The 24143-nt window shown below is 37.8% G+C and overlaps 1 protein-coding gene across 4 annotated transcripts in view; it reads left to right on the top strand.

Annotated features, from left to right (window-relative positions):
• The window catches only part of LOC124088043 (zinc finger protein 26), a 31894-nt gene extending 11512 nt beyond the window's left edge, over nucleotides 1–20382 (top strand). Inside the window, exons 3-13 of one of the 4 annotated variants that reach the window (XM_058576771.1) lie at nucleotides 466–595; nucleotides 2922–2981; nucleotides 6634–6732; nucleotides 7207–7295; nucleotides 8061–8187; nucleotides 9026–9112; nucleotides 10256–10338; nucleotides 11130–11256; nucleotides 12454–12537; nucleotides 13483–13565; nucleotides 13802–20382. In XM_058576771.1, coding sequence (XP_058432754.1) covers nucleotides 6708–6732; nucleotides 7207–7295; nucleotides 8061–8187; nucleotides 9026–9112; nucleotides 10256–10338; nucleotides 11130–11256; nucleotides 12454–12537; nucleotides 13483–13565; nucleotides 13802–16108 — 3012 coding nt within the window. In that variant the 5' untranslated portion in view covers nucleotides 466–595; nucleotides 2922–2981; nucleotides 6634–6707 and the 3' untranslated portion in view covers nucleotides 16109–20382. Of the gene's footprint in view, nucleotides 1–465; nucleotides 596–2921; nucleotides 2982–6581; nucleotides 6733–7206; nucleotides 7296–8060; nucleotides 8188–9025; nucleotides 9113–10255; nucleotides 10339–11129; nucleotides 11257–12453; nucleotides 12538–13482; nucleotides 13566–13801 lie in introns of all 4 variants that reach the window. The other 3 variants (XM_058576770.1, XM_046437351.2, XM_058576772.1) reach the window with 3 other exon arrangements.
• The last annotated feature ends 3761 nt before the right edge of the window (nucleotides 20383–24143 follow it).

Here is a 24143-nt window from a genome sequence, read left to right on the forward strand (position 1 = left end):
TTCCCCAACACTTGATCTTATTTTTTAAATTTTCTTACAGTAACAGTATTTTTTGCCTTAAAACATCCCTACGTATGCTCAATATATAGCAAATTAAAGTATATTCCTGTCATTTATGTTTGGTTTAACACATGAAACTCTCTGGGCCTTAATTAAGATAGTTCATATGACCCAAAATCAATTAATATATGGTCTTCAAGGATAAAATATTATAAAACCTTTCTCCACTGTTTCTCCTTTTGATCAGTCTTCATTACCTATTCTTAAATCCAGAAATAAATGAGTAAGTAAATGGTACTGATAATCAAGTACTGAAGTCTTAAATGCTGTGATTCCATTCATAAAGCTTCCTATAGTCAACTTTCAATAATATTAAGATTACTGATTCTGTGCAATAATAGTTGGTAAGTATTTTGTTTTTTTTTATACTTTGATTAATATTCCATTCATTTCCTGTTTTAACAGCTTCCCAGAAGTGGCGTGCTGTCTGGTCAGACCTTGGAAGGCTGTCCTGAGGTACCTCAACACCTTTCTTATCACACACAGTCTCTGGAGATAATACCTCCATTGTAGCCCCCTTTCTCCAGGACCACAGGTATGATATAATACTGATAATGTCTTCCTCCAGAACAACATTCAGTTGTCACACTAATATATAATATTTTTTAGTCCTTTTTTGCTTCTGGTAGGAACATATTCCTCACTTAATAAGTTATAATTATAAATTAAAATAATCAGGGACTTTTTTACTATAGAGGCTTTAGTAACCTCTTCTAATGCCTCTGTAGTTTCTGGATCATATATGATAATCTAGTTGCCCCTAGGCTCTGATATAAGGAGTTGCCACATATCATTAAGATAAGCAAAGACTGGTTATCTGCTGGGTTCCCTGGAAATAAAAGATCTCAGAGATCCAGAGCTGTTCGTTATCTGTACTCCCCCCCCCCCGCTGTGCATTATGCTCTGGGTCATCAGTACCCACAACAGTTGTCATTGCTATTGTAGTCTTTCCAGACATCTGGAACCAAATCTAGATCTGATGTTTCACTTAAAGGAGAAAGTGTTTTCCTTCTTTTCAGTCCCTTAATAGACAATACAGTACTGGAAGAAATTACCTCTTTTCTGTATCTTTGGATGCTTTAAGAACCCCTTAGGATTAATTGAGAGAATAGCACTGGAAGTTCATGGACCATATGAATGGCACTGTTGAATGTCATGCATAATTGAACTTAGAAGAATATTGCTGTTTCTCATCCTTTATCCACTGTCCCTAATAAAGGACAAAGATCCAGGAAACTGGCAAAACTTGAATTCATCTTGGTGCTAGAGTGCTGAGCAACACATTGCTTAAGATGATCTCAGGAAACAAAACAAATCTTTTATCTTTTGGGATCTTTTATCTCACAGGTAGAAAGTAAGAATCACATGCCTTTTTATTATTGAGGCCACAATACTAGATGTTAACAACAATAGCCTTTTTGGGATTACAGACATTACTGGTAATAACTAAGATAAGCTTGTTTACTTTTCAAAATAATTTATAGTTGCTAGGATTTTAGAAAATAATTTGATTGGAACTTTTATGTTCCTGGTGGGTCCTGTATAATTAGTCTAATTGACAAACACAGTGGTCTCCACAAACAATTCCTTTTAAATTAGACTAAAATGAATTATCTCCTGCATTTGTTTATCTTGTCCAGACCTGTTTTTATAAACTGTTGATCTTAACTCTGCCACCTAAGAGCAAGTACCTGGAGAATACACATTCTTGATCTGCCTAAGGGCTTTTAGTTTTGTTTTCATTTTTTAATTTTTTTTTGTGTGTGGGGGTGGTGGTGTGCTTGGGATTGAACCCAGGGGTGCTCAATCACTAAGCCATAACCCTAACCCTTTTTTAAAAATTTTTTATTTTGAGGTAGGATCTTGCTTAGTTGCTTAGGGCCTCACTAAATTGCTGAGGCTGGCTTTGAATTTGCTATCCTTCTGCCTCAGCATCCTGAACTGCTGGGATTATAGGTGTCTACTGCTGTACCTGGCTAGTTTTGTTTTTTCAGATGAAAGTTTATATTTAAATAGATTCCATATCAAATAAACAATACCATGACTTCTGAGAGACTCTGTTGCTAATCAGGACCCGGAGAATATACAACCTTGATCATCATGACCTCTTGCCTTTAGTGTGGTAGGGGCAAGATAAAAATGTATAAAAATAGGTTTGGGCAAGATTTGTGATTATCTAGTCCAGACTACGAGGTGCAGACCACTAGGTGTTTCCCTTCTTGCCCTCCTGATTGTAAACTGTGGATAATCAAAACACCAGTGAGACCACATTATGTATTCCATGTAGACCTTCTGATAAGGGGCCTTCTCAGTAGGGCCTCACTGCCTGGTATATATATAAGAGTCAATTAAACTCTTATTTGGTATTGCTCCTTTGTTACTGCAAGGGGAAATCAGACATGTTTTGTCCTTATTTTTAAAATTTATTTATTTATTTTTCTAGTTTTAGTTTGTTATGATTCACAATTAAACAGTACATGTATTTTTCATATAGAACATTTTATGTCTTTTTGTGTTGTGAACTGGCTGTTTAATGTATATAACTGCACATACTTTGTGTGTGTGCGTATAGTTAGTGCATGTAAAAATCTATTCTTAGCAACTTTCCAGTATCTAGTATATTGCTATTCATTGTAGTCACTGTGATATAAAATAAGTCTCTTGAATTTAACCCTCTTATTTAATAAATTCTGTATCCTTTCCTAGTATCTCCAAACTCCTTCCCTCCAAGTCTCTGATAACCACCATTCCACCATTTTACTGTTTCTGAGTTCAGTTTTTTTTAATCCCATTTATATTGAGGTCATTTGATATTTTTCTTTCCGCTTCTGGCTCATTTCACTTGCCATGATGCCCTCTAGGTTTATCCATGTTGTCACCAAGGAAAGATTTCCTTTTTTAAAGCTGAATAATATTCTACAGTGAGTATATATATTACATTTTCTTTTATCTATTCATTCTTTTTTGGACACTTGAATTGTTGAAATAGCTATTGTCAGTAGTGTTGCATGAATGGGAATGCAAGATGTCTGAGGTGTTCTGATTTCATATTCTTTGGAAATATACCCAGTAGAGGGATTGCTATATTAAATGGCAGTTTTATTTTCATTTTGGTACCAATGATTGAGCCACATCCCCAGTCTTTTTTTTTTATATTTATTTTTTAGTTATAGGTGGACACAAACAATATATTTATTTTATTTTTATGTGGTGCTAAGGATTGAACCCCAGTGCCTCACGCATGCTAGGCAAGTACTCTCTCTCTCAACCACAACCCCAACCCCGGCCACCCCAGCCTTTTTTTTAAAGACAGGATCTCACTAAGTTGCTAAGGGTCTCGCTATGAGTTGCTGAGGCTGACTTGTTCTTGAAATCCTCCTGTGAGTTGCTGGGACTATAGGTTAGTGCCACCATACCTAGCTTTATTTTTAATTCGTTGAGAAACCTTTGTACTGTTTTTCAAAATGGCCATAGTAACTCATTTTGAAATTGAACTCCTTATCCTATATATAGCCTGCAGATCAATTGACGTTAAATGTATAGATGTGCTTCTGGGTACTGTGTTTTGTTTCATTATCCTGTGGGTACAATTTTATTTCACTGTATGCAATTTTGTTTCCTATAGCTTTGTGGTAGATTTTTCAAATTAATTTAGTGTGGCTCTGGCTTCATCCCACCCCCCGCAATCCCTACCCCCTCCCCGAAAATTCCTTAGGTTGTTTTGGGCATTTGAGATTTATCCCGGGGATAAATTTTACTTCCTCTTTGTGAATGATTCCATGTGCTGTGTTTTAGTATTTTGGTGAAAAGTTTTATACCTGCATTAATCATAAATATTTGTCTGTAATTTTATTTTTTCATATTGTCCTTATCTGACTTTGATAACAGTAATGCTGTCCTCATAAAATGAATTTGGAGTTATTTGCTCTTCAGTATTTCAAAGGGTGTGAAAAGGATTCCTATTAGTTATTTAGACATTTTGTATGTAGAGTGCAGCTGTAAGACACTGAATCTGGGCTGTTCCTTGCTGGTAAATTAATTATTATTATCATCATCATTGTCACAGTGTTAATGATGACAATGGTAATAATAATTATTATTTTTATTTTGGTTGTTCTGGGGATGGAGTCCCGGCCCTGGCATACTAGGCAAGTGTTCTATTTCTTTTTTTTTTTTTTTCTTTTTTATTTTTTGGTGTAGATGGACACAACACAATACATTTTATGTGGTGCTGAGGATCGAACCCAGGTCCTACCCGTGCTAGGCGAGTGCTCTACCGGTGAGCCACAACCCTAGCCCCCAAATGTTCTATTTCTAGCTACACCGCGGCCCCTGGATGTTAGATTTTTGATTAGTGATTCAGTCTCCTTGCTTAACCACTTGTATTTTGTTTCTTCTTCATTTAATCTTTTTCTTTCTTTTTTGTTACTGGGATTGAACCCAGGGGGGCTCAACTACTGAGCCCTATCCCCAGCCCTATTTTGTATTTTATTGAGAGATAGGGTCTCACTGAGTTGCTTAGGGCCTCGATAAATTGTTGAGGCTGGCTTTGAACTCACCATTCTCCTATCTTAATCTCCCTAGTTACTAGGATTATAGGCGTGCACCACCACATCCGGCCCTCTTCATTTAATCTTTTTTATTTTTTTAATTTTTTGTAGTTGTAGATTAACAACATGCCTTTATTTTGTTTTGTTTTTATTTTTATGTGGTGCAAAGAATTGAACCCAGTGCTTCACACATGCTAGGCAAGTGCTGGGGGACTGAGCTACAGCCCCAGCCCCTCATTTAATTTTGGTAGGTTTTATTATCTAGAAATTTGTTCATTGCTGTTAGATTGCCAAATTTGTTCTGTGATTGTTTTGTATCATTGGATTCAGTTGTAAAGGCATCTCTTTCATTTCTGAGGGCTAATGTGTGCTAGAAAAGTTCTTTGTTAGCCCAGTATTGTTTCTACCTCATTGTTTCTCTTTCCTGTTGAAGTACTGTATATCAGAATTTGCTGTTTTGTTACATTTCCATAAATACCTTAAGTTTTTTTTTGTTTTTTTTTTTTTTAACTTTCTCGTTTGACCCTACATTTTTCTAATGCCCTGTCTTAGAGATCATGGGTTCTTTATTCTGTCCCTTTAGTCTGTTGTTGATGTTCTTTATTGCATCTTTTATTTTTATTTATTTTTTTTAATATGAAAGAGAAGGTTATATGAAGGAATAAGAAAAAAATAGAAGCAGAACTATTGAAAAAACAGACCTATTGGTAATACTATAAGGTTCTTTCATAAGACCCACCAAATTATCAGGAGTTTGGCAAACTTCAATTTGGTGCTGTCCTTGCAGATTTTATTTATTTATTTATTTGATGTAGATGAACACAACACAATGTCTTTTTATTTTTTTATGTGGTGCTGAGGATCGAACCCGGGGCCCGCCCATGCTAGGCGAGCACTCTACTGCTGAGCCACAATCCTAGCCCCAGATATTTTCTTTACTCTGCCTTGAGCACCAAGCAGAGGTCAGAACATAGTGTTTGAGACTCTGCTGAGGCTAAGCAATAGTTGAAATGTATTCTGTTCAGGGGTGGACTTTGGAAGTTATTAGATTATGAAGGCTCTGATTTCATCAGTAGATTAATCCATTTGATGGGTTAATAGTTTGAACGGACCACTAAGAAGTGGAAACTAGGCAGGTTGGGCATTGTTGAAGGAAGTTGGTTACTAGCATTGTATCCTTGAGGACTATACTCTGATCTGCCCTCCCACTTACTCCACTTCTTCCTGGCTGCCATAAGCTCAGTAGTTTTCCTTTGCATTTCCATGTTCTGCCATGATGTTCTACTCAAAGTAATGGAGCTACCTGTCTGTACTGAAACCTCTGAAACCTCTAAAACCTTGAGCCAAAGTAAACCTTTCTTCCTGTAAATTGTTTATGTCAAGTATTCTGTCACAGCAATGAAAGGCTAACAAACACATCAGGGACCAGTTTCCAGAATCCTTTATATGGTTGTAATTTAGAATATAATGATAACCACAGAGGATTAGACTTTAGGGGCACAGTTAACCACTTCAAAGTCCTGGTTAACCATTTCCTCACTACATGATATTAGAACAGTCATTTGTGTTTTCTGAATCTAGGTGGTTTCATCATTAGTGATTATGATAATCTTCTGGGAGAGATTGTTAGAAATAATTGAATAATAGAGTAATAATAGCTATATATAATTTAGCATATATGCATGTACATAAAAGCTGCTTGTGGTCTGGGATTGTGCCTCAGTGATAGAGCACTCGCCTAGCACGTGTGAGGCCCTGGGTTCGATCCTCAGCACCACATAAAAATAAATATTTTCTTAAAAAAAACTTGTGTAACTTACTGAAAATGGGGTTACTCAATAAATGGCAGTTGTTACTAATCTTGTTATATGGTATACAATTTTTAGATAGATTGAGAGCTGTCATTAGGAGAGAGAATGTATAATGTTTGATAATTACTAAGTATTATTTGTTGATTAATGATATCAACAGGAATCCAATAACCCTATTTAAAGAGGAGTAAGTATTGCCACTATTCACTTAGATTCATAAGTTACCTTGACGTGTCCTTGGAATCCCTGAAGAGAGTGATCACGAATATTTCAGGATCAGACTAACATGGATGTTACCAATTTGTCCCATGGTAAGTCCTGTTGCTGTTTTTCAGAAAATCTGCTTTAGGTACCCCCTGCCCAATACAAAGCCAGAGGTCTGGGACAGAACAGTCATGTTGCTAGATTTTCACTGAGGTCCTAAAGAGAGCAAGAGAGGGCTGTTTTATGTCAGCCTCCTGGTATGTGTTGAGGGAAGAGATATTACATAATCTTGTTTATGACTAAAGTTGCTATGGGGAAATGAAGAGTCACATTTCTGAGGGCTCAAGTTAAGAAACTTGTGAAGTGAGACCAGGATTCTTTTCTTGAAGAGCGCATGGCTTACTGTCCTTTTTTCTGAGTGTAAGTGATACAGCATTGCTGTGGCATTGTATGTTCCTAGAGATTCTGTTTGTGAATTTTCCTGAGTGTGTTCAATTGTACGGGAATTTTGAATTAGGATGGAATGATGTCATCACGTAAATGTGGGCTTCTGGTCAGATCTGGATTATCTTATTTTTCAGGAGGTCTACTACCTGTGGACCCAGTGTATAGTCATGAAGATGAGACAGAGGAAGAAAGTCTAGTGGCTGATTGCCTGAGAAATGATCAGGTATCATGAATGTTTTTCATTCTATAAACTGACATGGCTGCTTCTACCAACTAGATGTATGTTTACTTACACTTACTGGTTTGCAGTATAACATTAGGATTCATTTTGACATAATTGTACAAGCATGGAACATAATTTCCTGTGATTCAGTCCCCAGTATTTTCCCTTCCATTCTTCTCCTTTCCCTTGTTCTTTTTACTTTCTTCTACTTAACTGATCTTTCTGCTCACATGATTTCTTAAGGGAAATAAAGCCTCATACAAGGACTGAGTCCCTGGTTGAATTTTTCCAGGAATGAAGCTTTTCACATAGGTGAAGGATTACCTTGAAAATCATTACAATATTCTAGTAATTAATAAGTAATCTTGATTCCCGTGGTTCCAAATGCATGTTTCTCAATTTGCTGTCTTCTGAAAGATAAGGAAGATAAAAATGTCTTTTTCTTGAATACTTTTATTCATTTATCAGTTTATCAAATGTGTGCTGTGTGCTCAGGAATAAAAGAGGAAAAAATATAAATGGCTTTGCCTTGTGGTGAGATAAGTTCATGTTTGAGAAGTGCCATTACAGCCATATGAGTGGAGTAGATGAATAGTGAGTGACTGTGGATACAGAAAATAGTCCTTAGGGCCATTGAATGGACTAAGGGTAGGAGGTGAAGGAATTCACCTCTCAGCATAGGCATTGGTTCCACCATCCTTATTCTCCTGTGAAAATTGGTGAAGATATTACTTGGCTTAGGACATAATGTGTGTGATTATTTAGGATTCAGTGAGCATTGAGGATGTGGCTGTGGAATTCACCCAGGAGGAGTTGACTTTAGAGGAACCAACTCAGAGAAAAACACATAATGATGTGACAGTGAAGAACTGTAAGAACTTGGCCACAGTAGGTAAGACTGCCATCATTCCTTATAACCTCATACGGAATAGGTATATGCAAAGTATTTACTGTGCTGTAGGATCCATAATGTCACCTCTGTGAATGGGAACTAGCAAACACAATCTTCCCTAATACTTTTTTTTTTCCCCCTTTTTTTCACTTTGCATTATTGGGGATTGAATTTAGGGCCTTGGGCCTGCTAGGCAAGCAGCCTACCACTGAGCTACATCCCCAGCCCTCCCAATACATTCTAATCTATTGTGGCACGTTTTTTTTCCCCTGTGTGTGATGCTATATGTTAAATCCAGGGTCTTTTTTTTTGTTTTTGAGAGAGAGAGAGAGAGAGAGTGTTTTAATATTTATTTTTTAGTTTTCGGCAGACACAACATCTTTTTTTGTATGTGGTGCTGAGGATCGAACCCGGGCCGCACGCATGCCAGGAGAGCGTGCTACCGCTTGAGTCACATCCCCAGCCCCAAATCCAGGGTCTTACATGTGCTGTTGACATGCTTAATCACTGCACTGTATCCCCAACCTACTTAAAATGTTGTCCAGGTCCAGGTTCACTAGCATCATTTACTGTTGTTGAAATGTAGTCTTGATTTCCACCTTTGACATACTCAGACTCTAGTTGTCCATTGTGTCTGTCAATTCCTCCACTTAAATCTCATGCACTATAATAATTATGAGTCACTAGTTTTACTTTGTTGTAAGACTTTGGGGGTCTGAGGTTACCAAACTTTGGGATAAGGCTTTGAAATAATTTCACTGCTTTCATGAGAATTATAGACCTGAATCATAGGAAGATTTATCATCTCTTTTGTGAATGCATCTTTTCCCATGTGCAGGATGTCAGACGCTTATCAAACCCAGCCCTGCATCTTCCTTGGAAGAAGAGGAAGAGTTGATGACCATGCACACAGGAGTTCTCCAAGGTGAGTGTTTGTGGAGAACAGCCCTGATCAGTGACAGATTCACTATATTTGGAAACAATAGCAAGGGAACTCAGAAGTTATCTTTAACTCCAGAATGTTTTACTGTGTGTCCCAGTGTTCTTTGAGCTCGTGAAACAACATATTATTACTCAGGTTCATCATTTTGATGTATGTATTTTTTTAAATATTTATTTTTTAGTGTAGTTGGACACAATACCTTTATTTCACTTATTTATTTTTATGTGGTGCTGAGCATCGGACCCAGGGTCTTGCACATGCAAGGCAAGTGCCTACCGCTGAGCCACAACCCCAGCCCAGGAAGAAAAATTTGAACATCAAATATCAAAATACATACCTCAAAATGATGACCCTAAAGAATAATAATATATGGGCTGTGGCCATAGCCTAGGGGCAGAAGAGCACTTACCTAGCACATGTGAGGGTTCAATCCTTAGCACCACATAAAAATAAACAAACAAAATAAAAGGGCATGCTGTCTATACAAAAAAATTTTAAAAATGTTTCATGAGCTCACAGAACATCAGGACAGAAAGTACAGAAGATCTGAACATCAAATACTCCCAGTTCATTTTTATTTTTATTTTTACTTTGAGACTGTCCTAAGATGCTGAGGGTCTTACTGAATTGAACTTGTGATCTTCCTGCCTCAGCCTCCCTAGTGACTGAGAATACAGGCATGCCCCACCCTGCCTGGCAAGACTTATTTTATTTTTGGTACAAGAGATTGAACCCAGTGCACTTAATACTGCACCACATCCCCAGTTTTTATTTTGAGACAGGGTCTCACTGAGTTGTTTAGGGCCTTGCTAAGTTGCTGAGGCTGGCTTGAACTTGGTATCCTCTTGCCTCAGTCTCTTGAGCCACTGGGATTATAGGCATGCCTCATCCCAAAGATTTATTTTTAACTCCTTTAATCTGCTATTTCTTTCTTTTTCTTCTAATATACATATATTTTTAGATATATATAGACATAATATCTTTATTTATTTTTATGTGGTGCTGAGGATCAAACCCAGTACCTCACATGTATGAGGCAAGCGCTCTACCACTGAGCCACAACCCCAGCCTTGCTATTTCTTTCTTTAAACCTAAATTATTGTTATTATTTTGGTTTGATTTCAGAATTGGATATGCAACTAAAAACCAAAGATTCAGCACTTCAGCAGAATTTTTTGACTGAACATACCTCCAGTGATATACAACTAGTAAGTTTAATAAAAGTGTATTTACTGTTTTACACATTCAGGTAAGATTGGGTACTCCATTATTGGATGTCAGGATATGGAAAGATACTTGAGGGAAACAGATTTCACACTAGAGAACACAGTACCTTAGAACACTAAATCTGGTAATGATGAATTAGGGATATCCAAATTTGCTGTCAAACTTATTGTTTACATCCCCCAAATGACAAAATAGACTGACCAGGAAGACACATTTCCTTGTAGGTAGACCTGTCTGCAGAGTTTTTCAGAGGGAAAAAGATCTATGTGAAGACTAAGGTTTTAGTTGAATTTCCCTCAGAAAGACACACTAATATTGGTGAGGGATTAACCTGAAATTTTTTCAGTATTTTTTTATTATCATGAATATTAAGTTCCCTTGTGCCTATTAGATACTTTCATTTTTTTCCAGTGTTCTAACAGATAGTAAGGAAAATAAAAGTGTCTTTTTTCAAAGAATTTCTATAACTTGATTTATTGAGTCTTTGTAGTATGCTTCAGGAGTATGTTACAATGGAGAAATAAAATGAGAAAACTCCCAGTCTGTTTGTGGAGAGAGAAGTTTTATGTGTAAGAGGTACAAAAACCATATGATTGGAGTAGATCCACAGTGAATAAGTGTGAATAGAGAGGTTTCTCAGGACCTCTGAACCTGGGATAGAATATGGAAGACCTAACCATCCTATGTGAATATTGGTGTCACTTTCTCATTCACCATTGAATATTGGGTAGAGATGTTACTTGCCTCAAACCTCATGTGTGTGGTGCTTTAGGATTCGGTGACCTTTGAAGATGTGGCTGTGGACTTTACCCAGGAGGAGTGGACTTCACTGGACCCAACTCAGAGAAACCTTTATAAAGATGTGATGCTGGAGAACTTCCAGAACTTGTCTACAGTAGGTAAGACTGCCATCATTTTTTGTAGCCTTTCAGAAATAGAAATATATTTTGTAATTTGTAATAACTGCATTCCAGGATTAGTGGTATCAGCTAGAATACAGTGGTATGATGGAAAGTAATAGAGACCCAGTCCCTTAATCTACTATGATTATTCTCAACCAGATATCTTTAGGATCAATAGCATCACTATCATTGTATTAGAGAAATATACCTTCTAGGGATGGGGTTGTGGCTCAATGGTACAGTGCTTTGCCTGGCACGTGTGAGGCACTGGGTTTGATCTCAGCACCGCATAAAAATAAATAAAGTTGTTTATCCATCTACAACTAAAAACAAAATATTTTTTAAAAAGTCCCTTTTGAGATTTTGTCTTTGTCGCTCATGTTTTAACAGTTCTTCAACATGAAATCTGAACTTAATAATGTAGAGTGGAATTTTATTACTTTTATTACTTTAAAAAATTTTTAGTTTTACATGAACATAATACCTTTATTTAATTTATTTATATGCAATGCTGATAATTGAACCCAGTGCCTCACACATACTAGGCAAGCGTTCTACCACTAAGCCACATCCCCAGCCCCTGGAATTAAAAAAAGCAATCTGAACTTAGGAACCACTGTTGCAAATGTTTTTGTTTGAGAATGAGGACCTTTCTGCGCTTCTATTATATCCTTGTGAAAGAAATGTCTTGGTGGGTTTTTTGATATTAGTTAAACAGCACAATATTTATTTAATGCCTAAGACATTAGGAGTATTACAATTTTTAAGTGGTTTCTATATGAGTGAAGACCAAATGAGGATTTTAGGGATCAGACAAAACTGATCTCTTCAGGACTTCCAAAGCATGAGTATTTTATTTTGAGCTGTTTAGAAATAATTGAAATCCTTTTCATAAAAATGTAGTTTACTGGCCAGGCATGGTGGCACAAGCCTGTTATCCTAGCAGCTTAGGAGTCTTGAGACAGGAGAATTGAGAGTTCAAAGCCAGCCTCAGCAACAGCAAAATGCTAACCAACTCAGTGAGACCCTGTCTCTAAATAAAATACAGAAAATAGAACTGGGGATGTGGCTTCATGGTTGAGTGCTCCTGAGTTAATCCCTGGTACCAAAAAAGGAAAAAAAAAATGTTAACTTATCATGGGAAGGTTTATCACACATGAGTGTCACCATTAATGTATGATTCCCTGTGTATAGGACGTCAGCTGTTGAAACCCAGCCTGATTTCTTGGTTGGAGGAAGAAGTGCAGTTGACAATAGTAGAACGAGGCATTCTTCAAGGTAAGTATTTATAAAAAATATTTTGTGTCATTTATAAGCTTTGAAGTATGAGGAAACTTCTTAAAAAATACCTTCAGGGGCTGGGGCTGTAGCTCAGTGGTAGAGTGCTTGCCTAGCATGTGTGAGGCACTCGGTTCGATCCTCAGCACCACATAAAATAAACAAATAAAATAAAGGCATTCTGTCCATCTACAACTACAAAAAAAAAAAAAAAAGATTTAAAAAAAAATACCTTCAATTTGAAAACTGAGGTTCTTGGACTTGTAAGTTCTGGGATATCTTCAACTTCCCATGCTCCCTTAGTCCCTTACTTTGTCCAGCCTTTTTTTCCTTTCCTTTGTACTGGGGATTGAGACCAAGGTGACTTTACCACTGAGCTACATATCCCTCTTTTTTATTTTGAGACAGAGTCTCACTAAGTTGCTTAGAGCCCCTCTAAGTTGCTGAGGGAGGCCTCTAACTTAGAATTATCCTTCCTCAGCTTCTGGAGTTCCTGGGATTGCAGGTATGTGCCACCACATCTAGGGAGTGTATGGTGTTTTTGGTTGCACATGTTTCCTGCTTTCCTTCTCTGATATTTAATTCTGTTCATTACATCTAATTTTTTTTATCTTTATTTTTGTCTATTTATTTATTTATTGTAGTTGGGCACAATACCTTTATTTTAGTTATTTATCTTTATGCGGTAGCTGAGGATCAAACCCAGGACCTCGCACGTGCTAGGCAAGTGCTCTTCCGCTGAGCCACAAATCCAGCCCCTTAATTTTTTTAGATTTAATTTTTGTAGGACAAATTGTTAATAAATTTCTATATATTGGTCCTATATACTTATGATTGCCAAATTTTAGACAGGTCATCTACTCAAACTTAACATGTTTAATATGAATACAATTGAGATTTATTATTTTCTTTCAAAACCTTGTATGTTTTTCTTTTTTACTGCAGAATGGGAGATGCACCTTCAAACCAAAGGGACAGCACTTCAGCAGGATGTGTTTTGGTCAGATACATCAAATGGGATACAGCTGGTAAGATTCAAAGAGATATTTCTTAATTTCCAAGTTCAGGGCAGATTGGGAATTCCATGATGGAAGTCAGCACAAATGAGAGATAATTTGAACTAGGTAGTCTTTACCAATCGCAGTTTCTCTGGAGAGATGCCCTAAACTTAGTGTAATACTTGGTTCTTCAGAGTTCCTGCAAGTTCACATTCTTGTCAAAGATTGAAAAATCTTTTAATCTTCATTCATCTTTTTATGAATAGGCAAGAAGCCACAATGGAGAAGAACACTGTGACTCTAAGCAAGTTGGAAAAGTTTTTAGTGAACACTCATTCCTTCAGACATATGCAAGTACTCCTAATAAAGAGAACACTTCAGAGTGTAATACCTATGGAAAAAACTTCCTTCCATTGCTCAACAACACCTCTACTGAAGAAAGACGTTCTATGTTGAACCAGTGTGTAAAACCTTTTACCTTGACTCCAGATGTTTACCAGAAAAAATTTACTGATGATAAATCCTTTGAATGCAGTGACTGTGGGAAAACCTTTGTTAATGAGACACATCTTCAGGCACATAGCAGAATTCACAATGGAGAAAATATCTACAAATTGGAACAGTGTGGGAAAACTTCTACTAATTCCACAAGCCCCGATGGGTGTGTTGAAATGCCCACTGTAAAAAAATACTATGAATGTAAGAAATGTGAAAAATTCTTTACACATCCTCTTTACCTTAATATTCATATGCAAAACCACACTGTGGAGAAACCTTACGATTGTAAGGAATGTGGGAAAGCCTTCACCAAGCGCTCAAGCTTAATTGTACATTTACGAGAACACACTCGGGAAAAGTCCTATGAGTGCAAGGAATGTGGGAAAGCCTTCCTTCAGCCCTCACGCCTTGCTGAACATATGAGAAGTCACACAGGAGAGAAACCCTTTCAGTGTGAACAATGTGGAAACGCCTTTGCCTCTTCATCTTATCTTACTACACATTTGAGAACTCACACTGGAGAAAAGCCCTTTGAGTGTGACATATGTGGGAAAGCATTTACACGTTCCTCTTACCTGGTGGGTCACATACGAACTCACACTGGGGAGAAACCATATGAATGTAAAGTATGTGGGAAAGCCTTCAGTGGGCGTTCATGGCTTACTATACACTTACGAAACCATACTGGGGAGAAGCCCTATGGATGTACAGAGTGTCAGAAAGCCTTCACCAGCTTTGCTCAACTTACTGAACATACAAAAACTCACACTGGCGAGAAACCCTTTCAGTGTAAGGTATGTGCAAGAACCTTTAGAAATTCCTCCTGCCTTAAGACCCACTTTCGAATTCACACTGGAATAAAACCCTACAAATGTAATTACTGTGGGAAAGACTTCACTGCACGCTCAGGCCTCACTAAGCATGTACTAACACACAATGGGGAGAAGCCATATGATTGCAAGGAATGTGGGAAAGCCTTCAGTACATCTTCAGCCCTTGTTGAACATATAAGAATTCATACAGGAGAGAAGCCCTTTGAATGTTACCACTGTGGTAAAGCCTTGGCTCATTCCTCATCTCTTGTTGGACATTTGAGAACTCACACTGGAGAGAAGCCCTTTGAGTGTAACATGTGTGAGAAAGCATTTTCAACTTCATCCCACCTTCGCATTCACATGCGAACTCACACTGGAGAGAAACCTTATGAATGTAAGGAATGTGGGAAAACCTTCCCTGAACGCTCATGCCTTACTAAGCACTTAAGAACACATACTGGGGAGAGACCCTATGAATGTAAGGAATGTGGGAAGGCATTCACTAGCTTTTCTCAACTTAATGTGCACATAAAAACTCACAGTAGTGAGAAGCCCTTTCAGTGTAAGGTATGCACAAAATCATTTAGAAATTCTTCATCCCTTGAGACCCACTTTCGAATTCACACTGGAATAAAACCCTATAAATGCAATTATTGTGGAAAGGACTTTACTGCACGCTCAGGCCTTACTATACATCTACGAAATCACACTGGGGAGAAATCATATGCATGCCAGGAATGTGGGAAAGCCTTCACTACTTCCTCAGGCCTTATTGCACACATAAGGAGTCATAAGGGGGAGAAACCCTTTGAATGTGACCACTGTGGGAAAGCCTTTGCTTCTTCCTCGTATCTTAATGTACATTTGAAAATTCATACTGGAGAAAAGCTCTTTCAGTGTACGGTGTGTGGAAAAACATTTACATGTTCTTCTTACCTTCCGGTCCACATGCGAACTCATACTGGTGAGAAGCCCTTTCAGTGTATAATATGTGGAAAGTCATTTCTGTGGTCCTCTTATCTTCGGGTTCACATGCGAATCCACACTGGAGAGAAACCCTATGTATGTAAGTACTGTGGAAAAGCCTTTACCGAGCATTCAGGCCTTAATAAACATTTGCGAAAACACACTGGAGAGAAACCATATGAATATAAGGAATGTGAGGATCCCTTCATTAGTTCTTCTGACATTAATGAACAGGAAAACTCTTTGAATGTAAGGAATTCAGAAAATCTTTTTGGAAGTCCTCTTGATCCTTAGTAATTGCAGTTGAATTCATAGTTGAGAAAACTCTTGGATATGAGCAGTGTATAAAAGTGTTGTTGTTCATGTCAAAGACAAACTTATTCTGAGGATATACCATGAATTTAAGAACATGGGCGAGTCGTCATAATCTCAGTCCAGTATGTAAGAACTCATGTAAGCTATGTAGAATAAGAAACATGCTAACCCTGTAGTATTTCTTTGAGTCTTACTAAATATGCAAGATATCGCAGTAGAATGTTCTAAGAGTGAAAATAGCATTCTGAGAGGTTCAGTGTTGACCTGTGTCTCACAGTGGGAAAAAGCTTCATGAAAGTCAGAAATGTTGGGAAGTTTATTTGTATTATTTAACCTTGAGTGAAATGATGTTTTAAATGGAACAGAAACCATGTGTATGTAATATGGGATAAGCTTCACTGTGTTCTAAAATCTTGTATGGTTATAAACATGGCTTTCTGAGTGGTTCTATAGATAAATTTTGAATATTCCAAGCATTTCAATATTTGTTTATTTTTATGACTTCAATTATAAATTTCTAATTTCCACTATAGTTTTCTGCTTTAAAGTATCTTTAATACGAATGAAACTATTGTCTATATTTAAGATCTACCACCTGATGTGCCATATGCTTAAAAATTGTGAGACGATGAATATACAGATTTAATAGATCCATCACCACATGGTTTTTCATTATGTTCTAGAAACACTTTCTATTGTTTTAAATTTCAAGTATACGCTACATGAGTTTTAACTTAAATCACCATGTTTTATATTAAGCTTTCAAGTACTTACAAATGAAAGTTTTTACCTTTGACCATTATCTCTCCTTTTGTCCTAAAACCAGTATCTGGTAATTGGTACTCCATTCTCTGTTTTAAGTTCAACTTTAGATTCCACTTGTGAGATTGTGCAGTATTTGTCTTACTATAACTTCTTTCACCTTGCATAATGTCATCAAGGTCAAACTGGGTTATGATATATGATGGAATTCCTACTTTATGGCAAATTATTTAAGACCATGTTTTCTCCATTCATCTGTCAGGAGATATGACATTATTTCCCTACTTCACTCCCACGAGCATTGCTGCAGTGAACAGGAGTGCAGCTTTTAAATTAATGATTTTATTTCCTTAAGCCCAGAGGTGGATTTGTTATATTATATGGTAGTTGAATTTTTGGGAGGAGGGCACTCAACCACTGAGCCACATCCCCAGCCCTATTTTTTATTTTACTTAGAGATAGGGTCTCACTGAGTTGCTTAGTGCCTCCCTTTTGCCAAGGTTGGCTTTGAACTCACAAGTCCTCCTGCTTCAGCCTCCTGAGCTGCTGGGATTACAGGCATGTGCCTGGCCTGGTAGTTGTATTTTAATTTTATGAGAAACCACCTTACCTTATATGACTATACCAATTTCAGTTCCCAGCAACAATGTAGAAATGTTCTTTTTCCTCTATCATCTAAGCTATTGTATCTTTTGATGTTTTTCTGAACTGTCCTTAAGTGATTTTTATTTCCCTAATGTTCACTGATTTGGAGTGTCTTTTCATATACCCACAAGCCAATTGTCTTGTCTTTGGGAAAATATCTATTGAGTTTTTTGTTAAGTTTAAAATTGGGATATTTTGGTTTTTGCTACGAAATTACTTAAGTATTCAAGATATCAACCCATTATCTCATTTGTAAACATGGTTTACAAATATTTTCTCCCATTGAATATGTTGCCTTTTTATTTATGGGTGTTTTTGCTTTGGTTTGTGAAATCTCTTGTAGTTCTAGTTGTTTGTTTTTGATGCCTCTGCTTTTTCTTGTTAACTCCAAATTTCACTGCCAAGGTAAATATCAGGATGCTTTTCTTCTACATTTTCTTCTAGAGGTTTTATGGTTTCACATCCTTACTTTTATTTTTTTTTAATGGTCCAGTTCTGGTTTTTTTGCTTATGTATATATAAACAGCTTTCTCAATACTATTTATTTGAAAGAGTATCTTTTTCATATTTGGTAATTTTATTGAAAATTAGTTGATGATATGTGTATTTTCTGAGCTTTCTCATTTGTTCCACTGGTCTGTGTGTCAGCTTTTATGCCAGTACCATACTGTTTCTTTTATTGCACCTTTGTAATAATGATTTAAAGTTTGGAATTTCTGTTCTTGTTCAAGAATCTTGCTTTTCTGACTTTGTTTTCTCAGCTTATAGTTGCTGATGAATTTAGAAAATTTTTTTTCATAATCCTGTGAACAATGCCATTGGAAGTTTGAAGGGATGAAATTAAAATCTCCCAATTCATAAGCAAAAATATTTTCCCTTTCATTTGGGACTGTTTAATTTTTTTCATAATGTCATAGTTTTTTGTGTTTAAATCTTTTCCTGTTTAAATTTGTTCTGAAATATGTTTTCATTTTTTATACTCTTGTAAATAGGATTTGAAATTTTTCATATTGTTATTTTTAGAGTGTAGATATAATAATGATTTTCCTAGATTAACATTGAATCCTGCAACTTGTGAATTTATTTATTCTGTTTTTTTTTTTTTTTTTTTTTCATGAAGTATTGTCCTTTTCCACAAACAATTTTTAGTACTTTTCTGATTTGGATGTCTTCCATTTTTCTTGGCTAATTTGTTCTGACTAGACTTTTCCCATTATTATATTAAATAGAAGTGGGAAGAGTAGGCATCTTGTCTGTTCTTGATCGTTTTTAAAAAATCCGTGAGCTTCTTCCCGTTGTGTGTAATGATATTTGTTTAGGACTTCAATTATAAATTTCTAATTTCCACTATAGTTTTCTGCTTTAAAGTATCTTTAATATGAATGTGGCTTTGTCCATAGCCATTATGTATGAGTACATTTCTTTTATGTCTAACTTATTGAGAATTGTTATCATGAAATGATGTTTTATGTTATAACGTGATGTTTTTCCAATGATATAATTTGTCCTTCATTTTGCTAATGTGATGTATCGCATTTATTGATTTACATTTGTTAAACCATTTTTGCATCCCAAGGATAAATCACTCTATCATGGTGTGTATGTTCCTTTTAATGTTTAATTTTAGTGTGAATGAATGACTGAATTTACCCATCAAAATACCTAGATTGTCTTATTGAATAATACTTTTTCAAAAGACATCTTTGGGCTATCTATGAGAGAGTCCATCTTTTCTTTAATATATTTTTTTAGTTGTTTGTGGACCTTCATTTTTTTAAATTTATATGCGGTGTTGAGAATTGAACTCAGTGTCTCAGCTTCACACATGCTAAGCAAGCGCTTCCTTTGTCTTTTAAAAGGACATAAGTTGACTGAAAATGAGGGGATGGAAAAATATCTCTTAGAAATGGAAACCAAGGGCTGGGGGTGTAGCTCAGTGGTAGAGCCTTTGCCTAGCATGTGTGAGGCACTGGGTTCAGTCTTCAGCACCGCATAAAAATAAATAAATAAAATAAACGTATTGTGTCCATTTTCACCTTAAAAAAAAAAAGAAGTGGAAATCAAGCAAGAGTATGTATAGATGTACTTACAGGGGATAAACCGATAATGATCACTTCATCAAAAAGATATAACATTTCTAAGTATATGTGAACCCAACAGTATAGCATTCAAATAAGAAAGGCAAATATTAACAGGTGTAGAAAGAAATAGTAATACATGGGCTGGGGTTATGGCTCAGTGGCCGAGTGCTTGTAGCACATGTGAGGCACTGGGTTTGATCCTCAGCACCACATAAAAATAAATAAAGGTAATAAAGGTATTGTGTCTAAAAAATTTAAAAAAGAAAAACAATACAGTGTGTGTAGGGAATTCAATACCTCATACATCTAGCCTGAAAATCATTAAGGAAACATTGTACATTTTAGACCAAATGGACCTAATATTCCATTCAAAACCAAAAGAATACTGTTATTTTAAGTGCAAAAGGGAGCCTTAAATGGTAGGTTATACGTTAGGCCATACAATTTTACATTTTTCACCTTTGTCTGGACCACCATTGAACATTTAATTCTGTAGTGCATTAATGACATTTTCAAAGTCCCCACTAACCTACTTACTGGGAACTGTATGTCTGTTTACACATAATTTGATAAAATTTTGAGTATACTTAAGTGACTTATGATTTGTCTTTTCGTTGTATTTTTCTTTGAATGGTTCATTTTTCCATCACTTTTCTTGGCTGGAAGTTATGTACTTGATTTCCCTAAAATATTTGTAGTACTCCTTTCTCATAAATTATACAGCCTCACCCCGTGCACATGAGAATTAAACTCAGTTACCATTGAGCTTCTTCTCCAACTCTATTTTTTTTAGACAAGTTCTTCCTAAGTTGCTAAAGGTCTGGGAATATAGGTGTGTGCACTGTTCCTTCTGGTATATACAGCTTTTAACAGTCATTTATGTAATAACCTTGTGCTGAGTGACACTAGAATAAGGAGCTACATAGTAGTCCAGAATCTCACAAGGTGAGAGTGTAAACTGTCGCGACCCCTTGCCCGCAAGGAAGACGCAACTCAGGAATCTTCTTTCAGCAGTTTATTCAGGCCCTTGATATTTCTTCTTCTCTCTCTCGGATGCCCCTCCCAGCCTTAATAAAGCATCCCAAGCCCCAATGCAAAGCTGCCGCGTGGAGCTTTCTCACAGGGTGGTGAAAAATCATGTGCCAACTTTCCTAGATAAGGAGTTGTTTGTCACAGACCACAGCGGAGCCAGCGCCATGTTGTAATGGCAACCATAGTCTGCAGAAACAGCAGAAGCGGCTCACCACAGTGTTCCCCCTTTTCTGTTTTCTTAAAACAATACAGGCGAGAGTAGAGGTCCTATCCCACTGTGCAGAAGTGGCTGCATAGTATGGCTCAGTCCTAAGGAGGGCCCTTCCCCAGATCTGAAGCCATATCAGCCGACGCCTTTTTTCGTGGGGCGGGGCGTGAACGCGTCTAACCCGCATGCAATAGGACATGCTCTCCTTGAGGTCCACGTCAAGGATCACTCAAGTGCAGTGCCTTGCCTCGCATCCTGTATCGTGACGATGGTGGACGAAGGGGGATAGCTGAGGCTGAACTGTGGCTGTTTATAACGACAAACAAGTTGACAGCACCCTGAAAGAAAGGCACGAACTTCAAGGCGATAGAAAAGTACTAGTGTGGAAACCCATCTGCGTGCAATGGCAGTAAGACCGGCAGAGTGCAAGGGCTTTCCAACACTAAGAGAATAACAAGGAAAGTCATGTCGATCCCAGTGCAATGTTATAATAACTTGGGGTGTAACGACCATGACAAAGGTTTACTGCTTAAGATGCGCAAGCCAGACTTGAGGCGAGTTGCCATTTTCTAAAGCTGCAAGAGCTTGTATGATCATAGCCTTTTCTTGTGCATGGCGAGTTTTAAGGCGACAGAGAAGCCACAAACAAAGTACAACACCGAAGCAACACATTGCACCAAAAATGCCCACTCCCACCCATTCCTTAAAAAAGGAAAAGGCAGAGGATAGCCAACTGGTGAATTGACCCAAAGTCACTGGTTCGACATGGGTGCTATTCAGAACAGCAATCTGAGTTAGTTGAGACTGGGTCAAGTTTTCTGCTTCCATGGACCAGGTTCCGGATAGATACTCTCCGATGATGCAGGAGGCATTTCTGGAATTATTAAATCTGACAGAGGTTATACATAAATGTGCACGTTGATCAACACAACCCAAATGTACTAGGTCAGACAATTCCTCAACTTGAGCTTGAAGCAGATCTATCCTTTGATTAGCAGCTAGAATCCCAGATAAAGTGTGTTGATTAATTTTACTTTGGGATTCAAGTATGGTGGATGTTTGTTGAATAACTTGATTAATGGTGGCAGCAGTTTGTACCTGGCTGGCCATGGCTACTCCAGCTATAACTGCTGCAGCAGCAGATACCGCCACAGCTGTCACTATGGCTGCCGTAATTCCAAAATCTCTACGGGCTCTAATCAGTTCAACAATAGGAAATGACTCTGGATCTGCAGTAACCGGGATCGGGACAAAGGTTGGAAATTTCATAACCATTGCCATAGTCCAGGAGCCATTCCAACACTCAGACAAATAACAGGTAATATTAGAGCAATTAAGCATCCCCTGTAATGTAACATTAGCCAAAAGAAACAGGAACGGAGATTGGAGACGGACTGCTGCGGAGGGTAATGTAGCATTAGATAATTGTGAATTATTTGCAGAAATTTTAAGCCTCCTACCTCTCTCCGAGTCTTGGGTACTGCCAGAAACATTAAACAGCCAACTTTGGACTCCTAATATTTCCCTGGGGAAACACAAGCGCGGACTAGACTAGCCCAATCTGAGGGAGTCATGCAAAATCTAGTAAGTCCCTCCACCTGAGTGAGAGTGAAAGCGGCATCTATGCCATAAGTGCGGACAGATTCTGCCAAGGTTTTAATTATCTTAAAGTCTAAAGGCTCATGATATCTTCCCCTGTTATTGTCCTGAAATACAGGGTATGCAAGTCCCATATCTGTATTAACTGTCCTCCAAACTTGTGCATGAAAAGATCTCCCGGAACCTTGGCTCCCCCCCACAAATGGAGGTGGGGCAATCGGCACCATATCTTCTTCTAGATATTCTACCTCCTCCTCCTCAGAGTTTTGTTGACCAATGTTAACTCCCTTCCCCTTCTTACAGTAGGCCTGCATGCCCTGTGTCTCCTTTTTCTTCTTTTTCATTTTTATCTTATGTAGTTGTTGTAACAATATATCAAGGTCCTCAGAACTCTCTGAGTCGCTTGTGTTCTCAGGCGTTTTTAATTCGGTCAAGTCTGGGTAGAGCCTTCTCCTATTTTTATCTTCAGGCTCTTTTGCCTTCTCACTACTGTTACTTTTAATACTCTCTGCCACTTCACTACATGATCCTTCAGATTTTTCCTCATGCAGTTGCTCGAGAATAGCTTGACCCTCACTCACAGCTTCCTGGCATTTACCATCTGTTATACATCCTCTAACTAACTTCCAAAGTGGTATAACGCCACCCTCTAAGGTGCCTTGCTCACGAGCGAAATCTAGATCTTTCCCTAATTTGTCCCAGCTGGGAACCGTAAGACTCCCTGAAAAAGCAAACCAAGGAGCCGCTATATCAGCTTCTCTTAAAAACATCTGCAAAGTACTCTGCTTTATCTTAAGTCCTTTTGAATGTAACAACCCATCTAGGGCCAACAAAATTGGGCTTGAAGAAGCAACGCCCATAATGTTTTTAGAGCTATAAAGAAAGTGAAAGTACAAAAGTCCCCGCTCTCTTCCTTTTACAGGGGAGCGTTCCGTTCTATGAATTCCCCGCTGTCTTCCTTTTACAGGGAAGCGTCCCTGTCGTCACAACAACAAAAGAAGCACAAAAAACAAAAGCGAAATGACACAACAAAAGAAACACAGAAAACAAAAGCGAAAGTACACAGTGCAGCCGCAATAAAATGTAAGGCTCTCTCTGTGTTTACAGAGGAGCTGCCCCGCTTTGGTCGCGGATCCCACTTACCTGGGACTAACCCCGCTTTGGTCGCGGATCCCACTTATTGGGACTAACCCCGCTTTGGTCGCGGATCCCACTTACCTGGGACTAACCGGTGCACCACCCCTGACTGCTGAAAGTTCTGGTTCCCGGGTTTCGGCACCACTTGTAGCGACCCCTTGCCCGCAAGGAAGACGCAACTCAGGAATCTTCTTTCAGCAGTTTATTCAGGCCCTTGATATTTCTTCTTCTCTCTCTCGGATGCCCCTCCCAGCCTTAATAAAGCATCCCAAGCCCCAATGCAAAGCTGCCGCGTGGAGCTTTCTCACAGGGTGGTGAAAAATCATGTGCCAACTTTCCTAGATAAGGAGTTGTTTGTCACAGACCACAGCGGAGCCAGCGCCATGTTGTAATGGCAACCATAGTCTGCAGAAACAGCAGAAGCGGCTCACCACAGTAAACCCAGAGTAATGGATATAACATTAGCATACAAAGTGACAGATACATATGAGAAAGGGCCATATTTTGATGAAATGTTCTGAAAACTGGATATGGTAGCTCACACCTGTAA

The sequence above is a fragment of the Marmota monax genome, unplaced genomic scaffold, assembly GCF_021218885.2.
Source record: "Marmota monax isolate L192 unplaced genomic scaffold, Marmota_monax_Labrador192_F-V1.1 WCK01_AAM20220418_F8-fsc00021, whole genome shotgun sequence".
Lineage (NCBI taxonomy): Eukaryota > Metazoa > Chordata > Mammalia > Rodentia > Sciuridae > Marmota > Marmota monax.